Source organism: Acomys minous, assembly GCF_964271855.1.
Source record: "Acomys minous genome assembly, chromosome: 1".
Lineage (NCBI taxonomy): Eukaryota > Metazoa > Chordata > Mammalia > Rodentia > Muridae > Acomys > Acomys minous.
Window position 1 is genome coordinate 56,388,053 of NC_140483.1, and position 21,631 is coordinate 56,409,683.

Below are 21,631 nucleotides of genomic sequence, written 5' to 3' on the forward strand. Positions count from 1 at the left end.
AAGGAATAAGGATTCCCTTAGCAACTCTCAAACCCGGGTCGACGGAGTGGGCCGAATTCAGCTTCTTTCTACTATTTTCTCTCCACTGGCCTTGCTCTGAAGAACCTCCACTCTCCCTTTCTCAGCACAGGTCCCCAGCTGTTGAGGCCTGGCTGGACCAGCTGCTGAGAGGAGGAGGAGGAGGAGGAGGAGGAAACTCTCTCTGTCCCTCCCTCTTCCATCTCCCCACCTCCCTCCTCCCCCGCCCGCTCGCGCCCTCCCTCCCTCTTTCTCCTCCGAGGCTGTCGAGTGGCTTTCGCAGAAGCGAGCGGCGAGCGCCCTGCTCCAGTCCCGGCTGGGAACTGAAGTGTAGCGCGGCTCCGGCAACCGGAGCTCAGGAGCGGCCGGCGGGGTCGAAGGCCGGGGAGGGCGCGCTCAGCTTCGGAGGCCCTGGCTTTGGATCGAACGGGCTCGGAATTGTGCGGAGGGGGAGAGCGCACGGCTGGCGCAGCGGCCGGGAGACCGGGAGCGGGACCGCGGAAGGCAGCGCGGCTGTGGCCAGCCGGGGGCAGAGGGCACAGTGCCGAGCGGCCTGGCTCGCCGGAGGGCGCCGCCCGGCCCGGCCTCAACTCGGCACCCGCGACCGTGGCCATCGGAGCCCGGCGGGCCGCGAGTCCTGAGTGTCTCCAGCCCACGGCTGGGGGGGGGGGGCGTGCCACCCCGGCCCGCTGCCCGCCGGGTTGCGGGGCATGTGAGCGGGAAGGCCAGGCTGCTGGCCGCCGGGACGCACTGAGCCGAAGCCGGATCGCGGGACTGCGACCCCGGGCCAGCGCCTGACCGATTAGTAAGTGCGCCCCTCCGCGCCGCGCGCCCCTCTCCCCAGCCTTGGGAAGTTTGACACGCGCGCCCCCGCGTTCCTAGGGACACGCTGGCTCTCTTCCGCGCGCGACTTTACATCTTAGGCAAAGTTTTGCCAGGCGGAGCCGATCCTACCGGACCCCAAAACAACGCCGACCGGTGGCGCCGCTCTGACCTGGAGAACAGTGGCCGCAGGCCGTTGGAGGTAGCGTGCGCGAGCCCGGTTTCGGGGGTCCTCAACGTTCCCGCCCTCTGCGACCCGCAGGCTCTAGGTCTTTCTCCTCAGCCTGATCAACGCGCCCAGTTTAAGCATTCCCAGCCGAGCTTAGGTGTCCCGTGCGCGCTCCACGTGGGGCTCCGGTACCAGCGATACGGTGCGTGGGCCGCTGGGGTCCAGCGCGCACCCTTCCCATGGCTCCGGTTCATTCCCTGCGGACGAACCGAGCTCCGCCTCCCGTTTTCCAGCCGTTGCTGCCCTCGTCCTCCCTCCACGCTAGCCTGCTCCTTGCCCCCTCTTCCTCCCACGGTGGAGTGTTGGAGGGGCGCCTTTCACCCTCCTTTTCACGGCAGAAATAAATTGAGCACAGGGCTGGTGGGATGAGGCAGGGGGTGGTCCCGTAGTCCCAGCGGTTCGCCATTGTTTTCCCACCCCACGTTCGGTACGTAAACACACACTCACGCGAGTGTGTTTGTGTGTGCGTGCGCGTGTGGGCACGCGCCGGCTGCGGCTGCTCAGAATCCCCAAGAGCTCTCTAGGGTCGCCGACAGAATCTCCCCGCAGTCAGCCTACTCGTCCTGGCAGGAGGTGCCCGATTACTTGGAGCTGAGGGAAGAGGGACGAGAGCGTGGGAGTTGCCCCAGAGTCCTTGGCGGGGCCGGGAGTCCGGTCTGGGCTGGATATGAATTTTGAACTTCAGCCCTGGACCTTTCCGGGAGGACCCCGGGCGCTCGAGCAGCGGCTCCCGCTTGGGAGGGTCCCCAGCAGCTGGCGCTCTTGGCACCGATCTCTGTGACAAGGCTTAGAGGAAACCGAGGAGTTTTCCTGGGAAGTTTGCTTTAGCTCTGTGGGAATTTCCGGGCCGGGCGCCTCCGCTCTGGCATTGGCGGAGGGGGTCTGACCTAAGGCAGTTAGAGATGCTGCCGCTCGGAGCTGGGTTTCTAGAGACCCTTTTTCCAACCACTTGATGCAGTAGGAAGTTCCTCTCTGGGTGCTGGATTCAGCACTCTTGGATCTTGTTCCTCACTGAGAGGAGCCGCGTCAACCTGGCCATTTTCTATCATCGTCAGTACTTTCCCCAATTAAAAAAAAAAAAAGGACGGATATGTGCATCTATCTTTTAAACTGGCCTATGTGATGGTTTGAAGGATACTGTTCGGAAATCTTAAGCCTGCACAGATAACCTAGTAGTTAGAACCAGAAAGCTAGAGCTGTACACCGGTACCATCGCCGGTGGAGCCACGATCGGCAGTTCAACACAATCCCCCTGTAAAAGGAGGTTACATTCTGGCAATATCTAACTCGTGGGGGTGGTGTTAAGGATGAAAAGTCTTAATGGAATATCAGACGCAGCGCAGCACACAGTAAGTGCTCAGGAGTTGTTAGCTGTTGGGGTCGGGGTATAGCTTAGTAGTAGAGCTCTAGCTTAAAGTGAAGGAAATTCTGGGTACTATATTCATTCAGTGTGTGCGTCCCGGAAGTTAGCCGTTGATTATGATGATTAATTATTTGTTTATTATTAGTTTGTGTATTGATTCAGGGTCTCTGCATGGCCCTGGATGCCCTGGTACTTACTCGTTGTGTAGACCAGGCTTGAACTCATATTGTCCAGCCTCTGCCTTCTGAATGCTGGAATTAAAGCCATGCACTAACATGCCCAGGTAGCTGTTGTCATTATTGTAATAACAGTATTGTGGAGGCCGGGGCCTACTTTATGCTGGGGAAGCTACTACTCTGGCCACATCTCCAACTTGGGCAATATAATTTAAATGGCCTAGTACAGAGCCCAGAAGAACTCCAAAGGGTTGTGTCCATTTAATCAGTTTTGGTAATTATCACTTCTGGGGAGGAAGTGACTGCACACTCCTACCTCTTCTTGATTTTGATCCTTCAGATCAAACTTACTTTCTTGCTACTCATCTGCTTTGACCTTCTTGGTTACATTTTCTTCCTTCTTTCCTTTCCCTCCTTTCACGGTTTTTGAGCAAGGCACTTCACTCTCTCTCCTTCCCTCATTCTTAAAACTTAATCTTGGCACCGTGTAGCTAGCATTCTCCCTGGGAACAGCCCCGGGAAGGAACCGTCTTCAGAAGGGCGTCCCCTGGACAGCCTGGTCTGTGCTGCAGACTCGGGATCGGATGTGCATTTGTGTCTCAGGGACTGGATGGATTTCCACTGAGAGGATCCCAGGTGTCTGGGGCTCTAGGGAAGTCAGATGGGACCTGTTCCCCAGGTAGTGTCTGTTTCCTGTTGTTGGAGCTCACTTGAGAACCAGCTAGCCTGGCTGCCAGGGCATACTGCATCTGGGACTTAGATAAATGAGGGACAGCGGGAGGTGGGGGGCAAAGATGTCACCTCCAACCTCCCAGTGGCAGTTGGAGGGGGTTTCTGGGAGTGTAGGGTAGGCACAAGTTTTCGGCTTTATTGTTGCACAGCACAGAGAGCAGCCCTCTCTTCCTCCTCTGACCCTCTGACCCTCACCAGGCATGCGGGGGAGGGTGGCCAGTGTGGGAAAACTTGGTGTTCGGAAGGACTTACAAGGAGGCAGTTTGCAGATGAAAACCGCCAGTGCAGAAGGCATCTGCTTCATCCATTCCTTAACAGAAACTTGCGGAAGGAATGTGCCGTTTTCCTGCCAGGCCTGTGCTAGGTAGGCAGTGTGATGCTAGGCAGACACACAGGTGGGCTGCCTATCTGTAGAGAGGCTGGCTGCTTCCCAACCGGTGTCCGGTGAAGACAGTACCCTGTGTGGGGAAACGGTGCATAGGGTGGTGGGAGAGCTGGGAAGCTAGTGAAGCCACCGTGGGAAGAACTCAGCTCAGTGAAGGCTTGAAGGCAGAAGGAGCCAGCTGCACACAGCTGGGAAGAGAGGGCATTCTCGCCTGAGGCACCCACACATGCTTGCCCGCGTCCAGGTCAGAACCAAGTATACAGCTTTGTGGTTGGTAAAGAGAGCCTGGAGGATCAGGAGGGTCAGAGCCTGGCTTGAGGCACCTGGAGGAGTGACAGGACGGGGGTGGGGTGGGGTGGGGTGTATTTTATTGTCAGCTCCACAAGAAGCCACTGGAGAATAGAGTGAAATGACTGATTTATGATTTTTTTAAAAGATGATTTGATACTTGTGAAACTCTGATCCTTATTGCCCCAGAACAGGAAATGATGGCTGAGGGAGGAAAGACTGGGTTTTGCTGTAAATTTCTCTTTTGTAGATTTAGTACATGCGTGTACATACCAACTATGTCCCAAGCCCCAAAATACATTTAACAGGATATCTTAGAACCTGGAAAAAGTAAAAAACAAAAACAAACAAACAAAAAACCCCTGATATATGTACACACACTGATACATGTTAACTACAGCCTGGTAAAGATAATTAGGGGTTTTAGGTTTTTTTGTTTAAATTTTTAAAATTACACTTATTTACTTTGTGTAAGAACCTGTGGGCCACTGCATTCATGAGGAGACCATGCATTGATGGCCCTTGCTTAAAAAAAAAATCCATATGTCCAGGTGGAGACTCACTTGTGGGGAGGGAAGCGTGGAACAGGTATGGTTCAGGAGAAACCAGAGGGGAGGGGAGGGTGACCTCGGGTGGGCTCACCTGCGTAGTGCTAACTCCGTCATAGAGTGTGATCCAGGAGTGCCAGGACCAGGAAGGGGGAAGAGGCTTTCCCAATCTCAGGTCCACCGTCCTTCATCTCAGGCCTTACTTCCAGATGAGGAAGAGGCCAAGCATGGTCTTTTTTTTTTCCTCTTCTAAGACAGGGTTTCTTTGTGTAGCTTTGGCTGTCGATTTGTAGGCCAGGCTGACCTCAAACTCACAGCAATCCACCTGCCTCTGCCTCCCCAGTGCTGGGATTAAAGGCGTGTGCCACCACGCCTGGCTCCCAGCATGGTCTTTTTTTTTTTTTTTTTTGCTGGAAAACTTAACAGATTTGAGAACTGCGTGCCGGATGAGAGGGACTTAGGCAGAGCAGATGTCCTGTTTCTGGTCTTTGAGGTGAGACAGTGGCCCCAAGAAGACCTGCTTCTGAGAGCCGCTGAGGGTCCTGGGCTGTGAGGTTGCCAGGTAGGTGTTGGTAGCTGCACCTACCCGCCCTGGGGACCCACGGTTCTTGCCTTTGAGGGGCTGACGCTGCCTCATGTGCGCCAGCATTTTCTCAGGAGGTTTGGGGTGGCCTTTCTTGGGCTTCCATGGGTAAGTTTGCAGGAAGGGGCTGCCATGGTAAGAGGATTCCACAGCGCCTGTCCTCCACTCCTACCCTCAGGACATTGATAGGTGAAGCTCAGTGTTTGAAAAGGCCTCTGTGTGGTGGTGGTCAGGGGGAGGGCTGGCCCCTTGAGTGGGAGCTACTTTCCTGTTTGCTTATGTCAACTAGGGTGGTGGCCAAAAATGCCTGTCATCAGGTGGAGAACTAGCACCTACAGTCTCCCTGATACAAAGACAGAAGGCATGCTCTGAATGGGGGATTCTCTTGTTCAGTGACCTTCTTGTGGCGGGCTCCTTCCTTAGCCTTGGGGAAGACTTGGGTAGGAGATTCATCGTTTCCTGTTTGGGCAAGGTCACCTCCACCCTTCGCCGCTGTCTCTGGAGGGGATGTGTATCAACCATGTGCATCACGATGAAGATGCATCCTCCTAGGTGTGCCTGTTGAATGCCATGGAGGCAGGAGACCCTGCGCCTGCACCTGCTCCTCCAGGGGAATTCTGCGGGACCCAAGCTTGGCAGGAGACTCCCCCCCCCCCCCCATGCTGCTTTAAGAAGACTGCTTGTTTTTATGGCTTGATGTTTCGGGGTTGGCTTAGAGGCCCGCTAGGACTGTCAGGCTGTGATATTGTCAAGAGAGACTCTAAACCCCAGAGAAGTAGCTAGAGGGTTGGTCATTAGACCTTATAGGCTGTGAGGGGAGGAAGTGGCTGGTTTCCATCCCAGAGCTGTGCAGTGTGTGGCCTGGTACCCACCAGTGCACCCGGGACCAGACCAGCTAAAAGAGGAACCCCAGATACTGAGGGGGCAAGGGTACAAGACTAGGGGCCAGAATTCCAGCTGCTGCTTTTTCCTAAGTTACATTCTCTAGGTCTCTAGGAAGCTGTCAATTCTGGAATTCGGTTCCACAGATAGGAACCCACATCCCACCCCTACTCCCACTGGCCTTAGCAGGAAGCCAGGTAAACTGTCCCTGGGGATGAGGTAGGGCTCGGGGAGTCCAGGAGGAGCATTAGTTTCTACCCCCTACGCTGTTACCCCCGGGGCTTCATGGGGACAGGTCCTAGGTAAGGTTTCAATGTTCTGGCTTGAAAGAAAGAAAGGGAAAGAGCCGCCTAGGCGCTTCGCTGGTGCCTGGCCCCTGGTGTTTGGGTCTGGAATCCCCGCCAGGCTTGGCTCCCTGGGGACCCGCCCTAAGGCGGCCAGCCTGTCCTCCCAGCACCCCGCCTCCAGCCTGCGGAACCGCCGGGCGGAGAACCGGTTCCTGTGGGCCGCCCCGCCCCTCGGAAGGACAAGGGGTTGGCGCCTGCGCGGCAGTTGTGGCTGAGGCAGGTGCCTTGGGGTCCAGGTGTGACTAATGGACAGAGTAGCTGACGTGGGGGCCCCCTTTGCCCCAGTAGGCCTTTGCCTACAGCTTTTGACTTCTTTTTTAAAGTTGTGGTTCATTGATTTTTTTCCCCCCCTGCAGACTTTCTGTGCTGGGGAAGGACCCCAGTGCCTTGTTTGACTATGCTAGGCATAGCACTGAGCCACACACTCAGTCGTTTCTAGTCTCTAAAAGTAGTATCAGCGGTGTGGTTACTTTTGTTACCAGAATGAGAAATCAGATTTAAGATATAGCTAGATTTGCGGTGAGACAGAGAAAGGAATGGATGTTTCCATGAGAGACCTCAAGGAGGTGGGTGCTGAAAGGGGCTTCCTGCCAGGGGGGGTGACCTTCACAGGAAACACGGGACCTATGGAAGCTGGGCCAGACCGTTTTTGTAACACTCAACAGCACTGGCTGAGGCGCAGTCAGAACTCCCCAGTCCAACGCTGGCCTTGGTGCAGTGAAACTAAACCAGAGGGGTCTGGGCCTCCTTGAAGGTTTCTGTGGGCGAGCCGCCCCTCCCAGCTCTGCTGAAGGCGTCTGAAGTCATTCACCCAACCCAGGGAGGCCTAGGTGCTCAGCCTGTGTCTTGAGAGAGGGTGGGGTAGGGTGGGGAAGGAAGGAAGGAAGGAGGAAAGACTGGCAGGAAGTCCGCGTGCAGGTACAGTGGGACAGGACTAGGAAGTGTTGAAAGCAGAGGGAGTGGCCTGCCATTCCTTGGCTCAAGGGGCTCCCCCCACACCGTTTTTTTAAGAGGAGGGAGGGGGGAGTTGTGTGTGTACCCTGGAGGCCCTGGTCCCTGGAGCCAAGTGGGGTATCTGAGAGCAGCAGGGAGAGACCTTGAGCACATTAGAGCAAGGTCTCCAGGGGGAAAGCAAAGAGTGACTGGGAGAGAAAGAAAGAACCAGAACAGAGCCCTTGGTGAAGCAAGGCAGAGGGAGGTCCGAATTGGGGTTTCAGCTGTCTGCTGGGTGGTCAGCAGGCACCTTCTTGCTCCTGTTTTCTGAGGACTCCGTTTTCACAGTCACGGAGCCTCAGCTTCTGTCTCCTACTAAGGGGAGGGTGGTGAGGGCAGGAATTGGGCCCTATAAGGGACAGCCTTGTAGAGCCCAGCTGGTCCCCAGCAGGGGTTACTAGGAAGGTGAGAGGCCTTTTCTATAAGGCTCAGTGTGTTCCCTAGCCAGTAACACTCTTCCCTTGCCCCTCCCCCTCCCCCCCCCCCCCATAGGGAGCAGGGAACAGAGGGAAGGGCTCTGTGTCATAGCTTGCTTTGGGAGTAGGAACTAGCAGGAATGCTTTCTCTTTGGTATGTGAGAGACAAGGGGTAAACTGACTGCTGACTGCCAGAGGACTGCTGTAGTGAGCCACCAGCTCAAGGTGAGTGCTGCTTGGAGTTTCTCAGTGCGTGGCCTGCAGGGCTGTATGTACACTTGACCCTGTTGCAATTGCCTGCCCCGGGGACCTGTTGAGAGACTAGGAGTTAGGCTCCCTGGTAGGCAGACAGATAAGGAGAGGGGCCCCACCAAGATAGTAAAGATAAGCCTGGCGGTGGTGCATGCCTTTAATCCCAGCACATGGGAGGCAGAGGGAGAAGGATCTCTGTGAGTTCGAGGCCAGCCTAGTGTACAGAAAGAGTTCCAGGACAGCTAGAACCGTTACACAGAGAAACCCTGTCTTGAAAAACAAAAACAAAACAAAACAAAAAGTAAAGACGGTGAAGTTCCAGTATGACCATCTTCTTTCACCCTCTTGATCCAGAGTCAAAAAGCCTGGCAGCTTGAAACAGGCCTTGTAGGCTTTTGTCTTCCACCAGCGGGACCCTGCTGATGGACTGGCCCAGCATATGACAAGGCTGCATCAGGACACATCATACAATTGTTTGCAAACTGACGTGACTTTTCATATTGTACCTCCCGGGTGTGTGTGTGTGTGTGTGTGTGTGTGTGTGTGTGTGTACATGTTCAGGAGTCAAGTCTTTCTGTCATGTTGGATCAGGATTGGTCTCAGGTCATCAGGCTTAGCAGCAGGAAGCACCGTTTTCTGCTGGGCCACCACTTGCCACCTGTCTTTCCTATCCTACTAGGTTTGTCTGGTCTTGGATCAGGGTTCCTCAATGTGACACCCCAAGCTGGAGCGTGACTTTGGTTTTCCGAGATAGGGTTTCTCTGTGCGACAACCCCTCGTTTTCCTGGAACTGGATTTGTAGACCTGGCTGGCCTGGAGCTCACAGCAATCCTCCTGCCTCTGCTTCTGGAGTGCTGGGATGATAGGCATGCACCACCACTGCCTGGCCTGATTCTGGCTGTCTCTTTAACTCTTTCCTTGGCTTTGGTGTGAAATTGTGGAGAACCAGAGTTTCGAGGGGAGGGCTTGTGTTCAAGTGTGGCGCATTCTGCAGCCTCAAGAGGGACTGTGGACTTCTGACTACGTGGGCACAGGAGTAAGAGGCAAGGTTGATTGGCCAGGAGTACTTGGATGGGGTGCCAACACAATGAAAGGAGCATGGCAAGTGAGAGGGGTCTTCCTTGCCCCTGTGGCTTCAGCACATGGGATCCTGGCTTTCCTGTCTTCACCCGTCATCAGAACTCGCCTATCCATGTCCTTCATCGGGGGATGCTCTGGCATCTAAAGAGCTGACTGTCTGGCCAGATATAACCAGTCTAGACACATGGGGGCACATAGGGGTGGCGGCAGCTTCACGAGTAACGCCGGTAACACCCTAAGGTAAGGCGTTAACCCGGAAGCCAGCTGGGGCCTCGTTATTCCAAAGATTAATGAGGGGACGGAGGCTGGGTAGGGCTGGCTGTTACTACAGGGGCTGGAGGGAGCTGCCTTCCTTTCTAGCAGAGCTTGGGCCGTGTGGTACCAGTCGACTGGGTGGCTGGTCCAGTCTATCCCAGGCAGCACAGGGTCGGTGTTGCTAGCCAAGCTGGTGTGAAGTGCTTGTGCTGTTTGCCCACCCTTTGCTGCCCTTCCCAAACCCAACAACAGTGTCGGCGAGGGTGATTGTGTTTGACTGGAGCCTCTGGGCTGCCAGGACCAGGCAGGTGCTGGCAGGGACTCTGGAGCCCCATGCAGGGGTCAGGCCACCAGTGCCAGCACTGCAGGATAAACAAGGCTGCTCACAGGCTCGGGGAAGGAGGGAGGCCACAGAAGGCAGGAGAGAACAGGTGTCTCAGGAGCTGCTGACACAAAGGGCCTCTTGTTTCATCCTCCTGCCTCGGGGCAGTCCACTTCCTCCCTCCCTCCCTCCGGCCTGCCCAGAGTCCAGTAACCAGGTCAGATGAGGTGCTGTCCCTCAGCCTGTGTTTATGTTTGCTTAGGACAGAGACTGCAGGTACACCCCAGGAAGAAGGGGACCAGCTTCTCATAATCCCATAGCCCAGAGGTCTCTATGGGTCTGAGTTTCCCCTGTTGAGGCACTGAGCCCATAAGGAGTAGGTGAGAAGATTGAGACAGGGTAGTGAGTGTCAGGAGTGGGAGATCCCAAGGAATCCGTGGGGGCGGGGGTAGGGGGGAAGGAGGGTCTTGGGTTTTAAGTAGCTAAAATGTGATGACACCTCCTCCCCTCCTTAATCACTCATGAGAGATCTTTACAGCTTGCTCTGTTCTAGGGGCTGGGGAGACAGTGCCAAAAGTCGGGAAGACTAAGTCTTCCTTCCTCATCTGTAAAATAGGGGTGAACCAGGTAATTGCAACCCAGTTAAGCATTAGAGAGCTGGGATGCCCAAGGTGTGTCTGTGGGATGAGCTTGTGGACAACTTACAGGGATAGGGACAGGTGGTAAAGGGGGGGGAGGGCATTTCAAAGGGGTCTTGAGTGAAGTGCAGGCGTTTGCTGCTCAGGAATGCAGGCATGTGCAGAGGTGAGTTCATGATGTATGGAGTGCAGTGTTGGGAGGGTGACGGTTGAAGGGTGGCCTGGACCCTCCTGAAGGCGTGTGAAGAGTTAGGTTCGGCCCCTCCAGCTCAGGTACCAGTTTCTGTCCTCGCAGCATCCTTCATCCTCCAGCTCCATTATAGAGGGGCGGGGTAGCCTAGTGAAAACACCCCGGGAGTGAGAGTCAGGCTGTTTTAGACTTCTAGGATTTGAGTGTTGATTTTCAGCTGTTTACCTAGGTTTGTAGTTACTGTTTTTAATTTGTTTGGTGGGTTTTCCCCTTTTTTAATTTTTTTTATTTTTTAAGTACCATCTTTCTTATCTACAACATGGGAGTGTGGGGGCATGGAGAGTGTTATCTCCCACACAGTTTGTGTGAGGACGGTGAGGGAGTGTGGCCAGGTGTACAGTACCTGGTGGGTGAGGGTGCTCCCTAAGGTATGTGCTGCGCAAACCTCTCATGTCTGTAACAAGGAAACAATGGGCTGTGCCTTTTCTTTGGCTTTCTAGAGCTGGAGGCCAGGGTGTCCGTTGCCTGAACGCATGGGTGAGGCTGGGAGGTCTAGGACTCTTTTGGCGTTGTTGAGGACTCTGCCACCTCCTTGTGCAGGGCTGAAAGGAGAGTCCTGCTCTCATGAGTGGGCATCAGGAGGCATCAGGCTCTGCTTGGCGCTGCCTTTCTTACTGGGGAGGAGGCCTCTGGTATCTCCCCTGATAGTTGTATGTGTTGGGGGTGGAGTACAGCACTATGGTCACCCTGGCGTGTGTGGGCATGCACAGCTCAGGCCTGTCAGCTTGTCTCTCGGAGGTTTTCTTTCAAAGGCTGATGGTGAGAAGGCCTGGGAATATATATAGAACCTTCTGGGCTCCAGGGGCTCCACCCCAGTGAGAAGCACACACACAGCAGCCCCCAACAGACGCAGGCAGATACCTAAAGGTGCCCATCCGTGGGGGGGAGGGGCAGACCATCCGCCATCCCTTCTGTCTGTGTGAAAGGGCCTTTGGGTCTCCTAACAGCCACACACTGCCCATCCCAGACATCTTGAAGGCCATGTGCTAGGCAGGGGCCACTGCTCAGGTCCTTGCCTTTGTCACTTGTCCCTGTGGCTATGTCCACTGTGACCATAGTCCTTTTTTCTGCCTCCCCTGAGTCATGTTTCTTAGGTGTCCACAAGGTGGACAGAGACCAAAGAGATGGAGTTGCTTTGAGGGTGAATGCTGGGAGGTAGGGCTGGGACACTGCTCTGGGTTCACATGGCCAAGTGGTGAAGATGGCTGCGCAGGAACCCTGAACACTGCCCCAACAATCGAGAGAAGGGGAAGGAGCCGTAGGGACCCCTGGTCTTTCCCCCAGGGCCTTGTCAGTATTTAACGTAGCCCAGCCAAGTGCTCAGAACGTAGAGTTACAGCCCACATCCAAACACTCGGGTTTGTCTATCAAGATGGGTGCTTCTTCTGGCTTTTTTGTCATGTCTGTGTCTTTCACTCTTGCTCTCCCCGCCTTCCTCACTATGGAGGGCAAGTGCCTATTGTCTCCACCTGCTAATGGCCACCTCTGTGCTGGGGTCACGGCTGTACACAACAGGTATTCAATAAACAGGACCTAAAGCAGAATGGCAAGCCAGGGGTGGTGGCGCATGCCTTTAATCCCAGCAGAGGCAGGAGGATCGTTGTGAGTTCCAGGCCAGCCTGATCTGCAGAGTGAGTCTAGGACAGACCAGGCTACACCGAAAGACCCTGTCTCAAAACAAAACAAAACAAAACAAAACAAAACAAAACAAAACGAAAGAGCAGAGTGGCAAGGAGCAAACTTACAGGTTCCTGTGGCCTGGCTTGTGCCTATGAAGAAAGGCTTTCTGATGAGTGAGGGGTACAGGGGAGGCTGCCAGAGGCAGAGGTGAGCCTGCAGGAACCGGTTTCTCTGGAAGTGACTGGCCTAAGGGAGCCATCTCTTCCCCTGGCTTCATGAGGACTAGTAGTGTTGGGCTCTGAGAGGAGCAGAGAGGAAGAGGCCTATGGTTTTGTTTTTCAGACTGAGTCTGCTAATAGCAATTTATTGCATCCGGGTCTCCAGCCAAGCACATTCTGTTCTCCAGTGCCGGGGGAGGGGGAAGACACTTGGACATGGCAAGGCTAGACAGGAAGGAGGAAGGGATCAGCAGTTGTGATTGACGATGGTGTCTTGGGCGATGGAGGAGGCGCCAGTTTCGCCACACACGCGCTAGCTTGAGCCTGGCCCGTATGAGGAGATAGATGCACGGGGGGCTGGGGAGCTGGGTGGGCAGCTCCTGTCCTGCACCGTTGCCTGAGGGGCCTTGCACTTGAGCTTTCTGTTTGTCAGACGGGAGTTTGGGCTGTGATGCTGAGCGGGCCTGTGGTGATTCTCTGGAGAGACCCCTATAAGGAGAAGGAGGACAGTCATGTAAGAGAGCTCCAGAAGAGGGGGAGCAGGCAAGATGGCCACCCCTGTGGAAAGAATGGTGCATGAGCAAAACGCCCCCTTTTTTGCGATGTGCTGAGCTGGCGGAATTTCACTTGGTGGCTGCAAGATCGGGCTGCAGATACAGGTCTGTGGGCACCTGGGGCTGTGTGTGTGTGCGCGCAGACTGTCATGTGGGGGTCCAGGATGGAGAAAGCAGGGCTGACGCTCGGGGTACCCCTTCCTCCCAGATGCTCCCTCTGCTTCCCAGGATACATAACTGAACCCCACTCCTGGAGGCAAGTCCCCTACCTCTCTCCGTCTCTCAGGTAAGCAAACTTTATCCTTTCCTCATTTCCCTGTCGTCTTCCCAAACATTCGGCATTGACTAAAGGCTGCCCTCTCACTTTCTTTCAATGTCACTCGAGAAGCCACACATGGTGGGGAACCTCGCTCGGGGTGGTAGAACCCGAGTGCCAGGGCTGCTCAGGGCTGCCTCCCAAGCATGGTGCCGCTTGATGGTCGCAGAAGGTCGCGTTCGCTTTTTGGTGAGCACACTGTGTGTGTCAGGCAGAGGAGCCTGGGCATGCGTCTTACCTGTGAGGTTTGGCCAGTTATTGTCCTTCGGGACAACTGGTGGCCTCTTCACTCTGAGGCCAGTCGCCTGTTCTCTCTCTTCTCTGGACTGACCATCGTCCTTCTGAGAGCTCCAGGCTCCAGTAGCATCCCCAGTGTTTTTCACATCAGCATATGTTGGATGCCGTAGGGCTAGGTACTATGTAAAGCAGCCCAGAGACTCAGGAGGGAGCCCTGCTGGGTCAGAAGGAGCAGAGGGCAGGAACATAAACTGCAGTTAGATGGAGCCCACCCAGCTCAGCCAAACCTTAGTCGGAGGCCACAATGCTGGGACTTTGTTGACAATGGGGAAACAGAGGGCGTTTGAGAGAACTTTCAGAATGGGTGGCTGGTTCATTCAGGCTGAAGTGCCTCTTATTGTCCCCATGAAAACTCCCAGCAGTCTCTGTTCTTTTCCTTTCCGTTTGAAGCCATTGTTGCTGCCTTCCCGTCGTGATGAATGGCTGGTGACCGAGGGACCTTGCCTTTGCTTGCCAAGGCTGGTAGTGGCTCTAGGCTTGTGGGCTCAGGCTAGCAGCTTGGGAGCCATGTTGCTCTTAACTACCTGCCCTCCAACCCTTGGTGCCCATGGCTTTTTGGGTGTCACCACCTTGCCTAAGACGCCTGCCAAAGTGCGGGCTTTCTGATGACTGGGCAGATAGAATAGTTCTACGTGCCCTTTGTAGAAGGCAATGATTTGGTTGGTGGCCAGGGTAACCCAGACGACTTCTGAGCTGTGTGGTTGAGGATAACCATGCTCTCCTGATCCTACCGTCTCCACCTCTCCAGTGCTTTCCTAACGGGTGTGTGTTACCGTGCCCTGCCTGGTTTGAGGTATATTTTGAAGTGAATGACATTCCCATAAACTTTAACAAGACCTCATTCTGTGGGAAGGACTGAGCGAGGCAGCAGAAGACACTGCCACGCTCCATTCTCTCTGAAGACTGCTCTGTGGGACCTGACAAGGTTGGGGATCTTTTCCCATCCCAGCGTTCACGGATAGGGAGGTTGAGTGAGAGGCCTGAACTGTGATTTCTGACAGATACCGGAATCGAACACATATATATTCATTCATTCCCCCCCCTACCTCTCTGTGTGTGTGTGTGTGTGTGTGTGTGTGTGTGTCTGTCTGTCTGTCTGTCTGTCTGTCTATCTCTCTGTCTCTATCTCTCTCAATTCAAGGATAAACTTATTAGATTTTAAAAGAAAAACCGGCCGGGCGTGGTGGCGCACACCTTTAATCCCAGCACTCGGGAGGCAGAGGCAGGCGGATCGCTGTAAATTCAAGGCCAGCCTGGTCTACAAAGCGAGCCCAGGACAGCCAAGGCTACACAGAGAAACCCTGTCTCAAAAAAACAAAAAAACAAAACAAAACAAAAAGAAAAACCTCTGGGCAAGTAAGCTGTGAATCTCAGCATATGCTTAGAGGGGGAGAGTGGAGAAGAAAAGGGGGAGAAATGTCATTTTATTTGAGTTAAGCCATCATGGAGGTCAGCTAGCCACATGGCGGACAAGCAAGCACAGAGCAGGGAGGGCAGTTGCAGAGAAGGAAAAGAAAGGACCCCAAGGGACCAGAGAAAGTGTGCTTACAGCAGAGACAGAAGAAAAGGAAATTGTTAACACTTTTTTTTGAGTGATTTGGAAAAGCAGGTTGACTTAGGAAGCTGCCAGCCTGGAAGCTGTTTTCTTACAGCAGAGTTTTCTCACAGTAGGAAAAGGAATACTAAAAGAATAAAAGATAAAAGGATCCAGTGACGTGATCTGTGGCGATTGTGGGGGCATCTGGCCCCTGAGGCTTGTCCTGGGCCGGGATAGAACCACCCTCCTGGGCCCTGACAGGACACCACCCCCACCCTGATCACACTCTCTGGAAGATCCGGTAAAAGAAGCTCCCTCTCCAGGGCATGGTGGGCACAGACCTTGGCATCTGGAATGCCTGTTTCAGCTTCCCACAGCCCTCTTCCTTTGGATGCAGAGCGCAGCTGCACCGTACACCTTGGTCAAGCTACCCCGTGCCTCGGTGCTTCTTTCAAGTGCTGGCCACCAGTGCGCAGAGGGTTCACAAACAGGCTTATGTGAACAGTGCCTTGGTTGGGGCCTGGTTTGGACAGCTCTCCTCCAGGTGTTTGCTGCTGTTACTGGCTGCTGTGGCCACTGAGCTATCAGGGACCATTTCACCCAGAGAAACTGAGATGAGAGCTCCTAGCCTAGGCATCCTCCAGCTGGGTTGGCGCATCGACCCTGAAAGAATAAACGTACAGGGTAGGTGTGACGAAAAAAAATGACAGCTCGTATCAGAGGACATTGCCTTTTCTGTCTCCTCCAAACTAGAGGTGGTAGTTCTCACCAGGTAAAACCAATGGGGACACACACACACACACATACACATACATACACATACACACTCACACTCACTGGATGCTGGGCCATGCATTTTAGTAATCTATAGTAGTCAACAGCCTTTAGCTGACCTGTGGACCCTGCTGCTGGACGCTGCAGAAGACAAGCAGGGAGTGAAGGCTGCATGGATGGCTATATGGGTCTGCTTTTTCCTCAGAACCATGGCGGCAGGGAGAAGTCTTGCTGGACCACTGTCCCCGCTACAGGCAATTTCCACAGATGGCAAAGGCTCATGTATAAATGACCCCCAAGCAGAGGTCCTGGTCTGTGGTTTGAGATTTGGAGTCAAGCTGACTCTAGGTTGCACCCCGCTCCCACCTCTTAGTTTCAATTTCCTTGTCTGTGAAATGTGTCCGGCTCACAGCCCAGCCCTGTGAAAGAGTCCAGGGATGACCAAGCCAAGCAGAGGCACGACACTGAGGATGGCTGTGAATTGGAACAGACACAAAATCATAAACTTACTTAGGACAACGCGGATATTGCTGCTTGCAGTTCTTGTGTTCGTTTCTGTAAATTGGTTGTGTGGTTCTGTAGCGTGGTCTCTGTAGATGACAAGACAATGTTAAAATGGTTTGAGATCACCCAGTAGATGGCTGCCTGTTATGGCCGCTGAGTCCTTTCTCCACGTGGCCTGCTCCGGGCTACACCCTCATGGTGGAAGTTAGGGCCTTAGCATGCTATCTCCCCCTGCCCCTTCCCCTCCCCACCTTTGCATCAAAGGCCTGAGCCCCTCGCCTATAATTTAATCACTGGGAGAATAATTGGCTCAGTGCGCCAGACCCCTCCGTGAACTAAAGGTGTCCAGATGACTGAGTGCATGGGGCTGTGCAAACCATTCAGTGCATCAAGTGCTTGGACAGAAAATAAGTGTGCTGCGCTCCCCTCCCCCATCTCAGGCAGTTCCCTGACTCCTTGTACAGAGGGGGAAAGCTGAGGCTCGAAAAGACCTTTAAGAAGCTTGGCCAGAACTGCACCGGGATGGGGCTCACATCTGGGCAGGCGCTCTCTAGTGAGCTCACTCTACCCTTCTAGACCCTTCTGCAGGTCTTTTCCCCATCCATGCAGACAGGTCTGTTAAGGTGGGCAGTCTCAAGCCAGGAGGAAGAGGGTTAAATTCTTCCTAAGTGCAGAGCCTGGAGCTTCCAGTGACCCCGTCATTGACCCCCCTGCCCTCCCCTGGGTCAGGCCTGCAGACGGTGGGGGTAGGGAAGCTGCCGGTGTTTCAGTGGTCTGAGATGCCCCAGGCTCCTCGTCTTTCTCTTTCATCAGACAGAGATACATGGAGATGCTGGTGGCTTTCCAGTCGGCATAGGAAGTCCCTAGGGTCCTTGGAGCCTGCACTCTTACAGTGCATTCTCACAGTACAGGCCACTCTGTGGACATAGCAGACTCTTTGATGTGTTCTTAGTCAGCAGAGAATGAGGGTTTTTGTCAGTTAAGTACTAGACTAAAAAAAAAAAAAATCAGAAAATGAAACATCAGATGGGTCCCAGTGGGACTTTGGGACCAGTTTGTAATTTGTTGGAGAACGAAGATGCCCAGATGGCTGACAGAGGCCAGTGTCTATGACCTCACGTGGATTATTTCCTCGAGATCATCAGGACAGCAGTGGTCCTGTCCTCCCTAGTGGCTCCTCCGTCCAGGGCAGCTGCTGTGACACTTCACTGCCCTGTGTCCTCTGTAGACAGCAGGGCACCCAGAAGTGACCTTATTTCACAGCCCAGCATGTACAGCAAGTCTGCAACAGAGCTGTTCCGGAAACCAGCTAGCTCCAAACGGTCACCCTAGGGGGAACCTGTGAAGGAGGGGTTTCTGGGAGAGGTAGCTTTGAGGGAAGACTAAATATCTTCCTCTGTCCCCTGCTTCCCACCTCCCAGCTGGAGGATCTAAGTACGCCTGGAGTCTGCGTTGCAGGTGGAAGCCTTTAATCTTTCTTAGAGACAGTAAGGGGAAAGAGACCTTGATGGCAGAGCTGGGCGCACGCTGTCTGGCTCTGGCCGTTTCTAGACTCTTCAATTAGTGACTTTAATTATGGCCTCCTGAGCAGCCGTGCTACCCCTCTGATGCCCCATCAGAGGCCAGTCACCAGTCTCGGGTGCTGTAAAGCTCTTGTCTCAGCCTACATGTGGAATAAATGTGTGTGTGTTTATTGAAGGCTTCTTACTGGTGTGTGTGTGTGTGTGTGTGTGTGTGTGTGTTACTAGGTATGGAACCCAGGGCCTCGGCACATGCTCGGCTAGCACTTTACCACGAACTACAGCTCTAGACTTTGCCTCTTGATTAAAAAGAGGAGTTTGGGGGTGGTGGTGGTGAAGTGAGCCAAGGTGGCGGCACACACCTATAATCTCAGCGCCTGAGAAGCTGAAGCAGGAGCATTACCATGTTTTGAGTTTAGTCAGTCAGGGCTACAGATCAAGGCCCTGCTCAACGAAGCAAACAAATCATGTTAAAATACACATAGCATCAGTTTTACCGAAAAACCCATGGTAAAATGTAGCTCAAGGGTGTTCGCCGTCTTTGCGTTGTTTGACAATGATCATTTAACTCCGCCATCTCTCCTATGAAGGGGTTCTCACCCCTAAACTGTCCACCCGTGGAATTCTCTAGTACACTTCTCTCTGTCCTTTTGGTCTCTGCAATCTTTTTTGAGACACAGTTTCTCCTGTAGTCCTGGCTGTCCTGGACTCGCTCTGTAGACCTGGCTGGCCTTGAACTCACAGAGATCCGCCCGCATCTGCCTCCCCAGTGCTGGGGTTAAAGGCGTTGCAGCACTGTGCCCGGCCCGGTGTCTGCACTCTAAGCCCCTCAAAGGTGAAAACATGCAACAATTGTCCCTTGTGTCTGGCTTTTTTCACTTAGCGTGTTTCATGGCTCATTCGAGCTGTGATGTGTCATTTCCTTCCTTTTTAAGGCAGAGAGTCCGTAGCATCTATAAACTGCGTACTGTTGCTTTGTTTTGTCTTTGGGTTGTCATAGTGTTGCTCTAGGAGTAGAGCCAGTTTTCAGTTCTCAGGGGTTGTATATACCTGGAAGGGATCTGTAGATCAGATGGGAATTCTGTGTCCAATCATTTGAGGAGCCACCACGCGGTTTTCCAAAACGGCCTCATTTTATATTCCACATCCTAGTTGATGCTAATTTCCATCTTTAAAAGAAAAAAGAAAAGCCATCTGAGGGGCTGAGGAGATGGTTCAGTGGGTAAGAGCTCTCCCTGCACCAGCACGAGGACCTGATTTCAAATTCCCGGGGCCCTTATAAAAAGCCATGTATTACCACACATGTCTGTAACCATCAGCTCTGGGTCGGTGGACAGTGTGGAGACAGGGTTCCTGGTGCTTGCTGTCTGCCAGCCTATTTCTAGAGTCAGTGAGAGATCCTTGTCTCACGGGAAGAAAAGACTGGTAGAGCAGGAGGACATGAGATGTCTTCTTCTGGAAGTGAAACCCTGTGAAACACAGATGTACCTCTTTTTTTTTTTTCTAGAAGCTTCCTGGCTCAGCTCATGGCCTCCATCCTCCATCTCGAGCCTCCTTGCTATGTTGTTATTAAGAGGAAGCAGATGAGGTCCACTGTAGGTGTTGATTTCCCACCTGTCACAGCAGTAGAACAACCAATACCAGCAGAATGCTGGGGGTTGGGACTGGGGGTAGGGTATGACTTGTGGGAGGTGTGAGAGTGTATTGGGGTATGGGGTAGAAGCTGTGCAGCCATTAAAAATGGCTGCCTGAGGAGCTCCCAAGGCCTGGTGAATGCTGAGAAAATGGTCTGCCGCTGGGGCTGCATTCCCAACCGTTGGGTTTTGGAGATAGGGTCTTCAGGGTTAGCTCAGGCTGGCCTTGAACTTACTGTGTAGCCTAGGTTGGCTTTGAGCTCCTCTTGCCCCAGTCTCACGGGCGTTGGGATTACAGGCACTTGCCAGTACACGGAAGCTCAAAGAATAGTATTTATTAGCACAGAGATTCCCTTGGTAGCCGTTCCATGGGAGAAGGAGGATAAGAACTTTATTCCAGGCTCAGTGATGAGAACCAGGATTGGATGTGCCAGATGATCATTGGGATGTGAGCCAAGCATCTTCAGAATTTCTGTCTTTATGTTACTTTACATAAAGCTTTTATAGTTTTCTACAGGGTGTACACATTCTTTTTATAGTTAAAAAAAAAAGTAAGAAAGAGTGACCACATCCATTCATGAAGCATCTACTCAATGCTGTGGAGACTTTAGGGAGGGGAGCGACAGCACGGAGATAGGTGACACGGAAGAGAGGTTGGAAAACAAAGCAGTGACCTGTGTAAGGGGCCTGAGCGGCCCTATGAGCCTCATGTGCCAGGAAGGTATTGTGGGTCTAACTGGGGCTTTGAGTCCCTTGTCCCTGCAAGAGCTGTGGGCAGGCCACAGTGAGCTCTGTACCTGTGCTGACCTGGGCTCTAGGATTGAGTGATGCTGTGGCCTGGGAACTTTGCCTGCCAGGCTTGCTGTGTGAGCTTCACCAAGCCTGGAGCAGCCAGCAATGCTCAATCAGGAGTAGGGCTGGCTCAGGCTCCAAGTGAAGGCTCTCCATGGCCAGGCCCTGGGCTCAGCCTCTAAGTCGCCATCGGCTGTGACTTTTGCCTCTTTGTATCTTGTGTCCTCATCAGTAAGAGAGATGATTAATAGTAACTCTTTCACAGCGCTGATGAATGACAGGACAGAGCCGAGGCTGGCACTCCATGTTGTTAGTCAGTTCCTGTTTCCTGGTTCAGACGTGGATGGCAATGCTAGGCTGGCTGCCTGTGCTCAGATCTCCTCGGTGGTTAGCAACAGTGCCTGCCTCAGACAATCCCTCTGGAGCATAAATAGTTTAATAGGAGTAAAACCAATTTGGATAATGCTGGGAGTGAAATAAACACTCTAGAAAAGCTAGTATAGTTGGGGTGGAGGGGCGGGTGGTCCTTAGCCACATACACCGGGGTGATTCAGCCACTCACTGTAGCCTCCATCTGCAAACTTGTCTGATTGCCTAATACTCAATGTATTTAAATGTTTTTGGATGTCACCACTACAAGTTTTTCGTCTTGGTGTACTGTCTCAGAGACTGTGAAAATGAAAAAAAGAAATGTCAGTTTCGTGGCTGGCCCTTGGTAGGTAATGGGAGTGGAAATACGGCCTCTGCAGAGAAAATGGACGAAATGCTGTTCGTTGGTGAATGGACTTTGTGTGAGCGAAAGCTGCTGAGATGGGGCTCTGGGGAACGTGGGGCCGGGGAGATGGAGACTGTTAGCTTTACTTGAGGCATGCATAGAATCCCACCTAGGCTCCTGGCATGGGGAAGAGAGGCAGTAGGGGCGACTAAATAGACTTCAGTGGGTAACTGGTGTGTCAGGGTTGGTGACCGAGTGCCATTGGCCACCTACTTTGTCCTTAGTGTCTACACAAGCTGAGGAAGTAGATGTTTGCAACCCTCTGGAGGAAGCCCTCATGCCTGGCAAGGAAGATGCCCCACGGCCCTTAGATAGGTGGTCCTCACTGACTTGTTGGCATGACAACCTTCCTGGTCACAGTGCCCGTGGCTTGCTTGGTGACCAGCGTCAACTGTCATCTTCATCTTTTCAAGTGTTTACACAGTCTTGATTGCTGACCCATGTCTTCGCTGCTGCAGTGGCTGTTGGCAGCAGAGCGAGAGGGCCTGGGAAAAGAAACGGACCCCTTTCT

The 21,631-nt window shown here is 53.4% G+C and overlaps 1 protein-coding gene across 5 annotated transcripts in view; it reads left to right on the top strand.

Annotated features, from left to right (window-relative positions):
• The first annotated feature begins 282 nt into the window (after positions 1 to 282).
• The window catches only part of SOX13 (SRY-box transcription factor 13), a 42,363-nt gene continuing 21,014 nt past the window's right edge, over positions 283 to 21,631 (top strand). For 3 of the 5 annotated variants that reach the window (XR_014781619.1, XM_084794772.1, XM_084794773.1), the window contains exon 1: positions 12,902 to 13,257. Coding sequence is in view for 2 of the 5 variants with exons in the window: in XM_084794772.1 (XP_084650898.1) it covers positions 13,121 to 13,257 (137 nt within the window). In the remaining 3 variants the exon portion in view is untranslated. Of the gene's footprint in view, positions 824 to 1,023; positions 1,043 to 12,901; positions 13,258 to 21,631 lie in introns of those variants that run through there. The other 2 variants (XM_084794774.1, XM_084794775.1) reach the window with 2 other exon arrangements.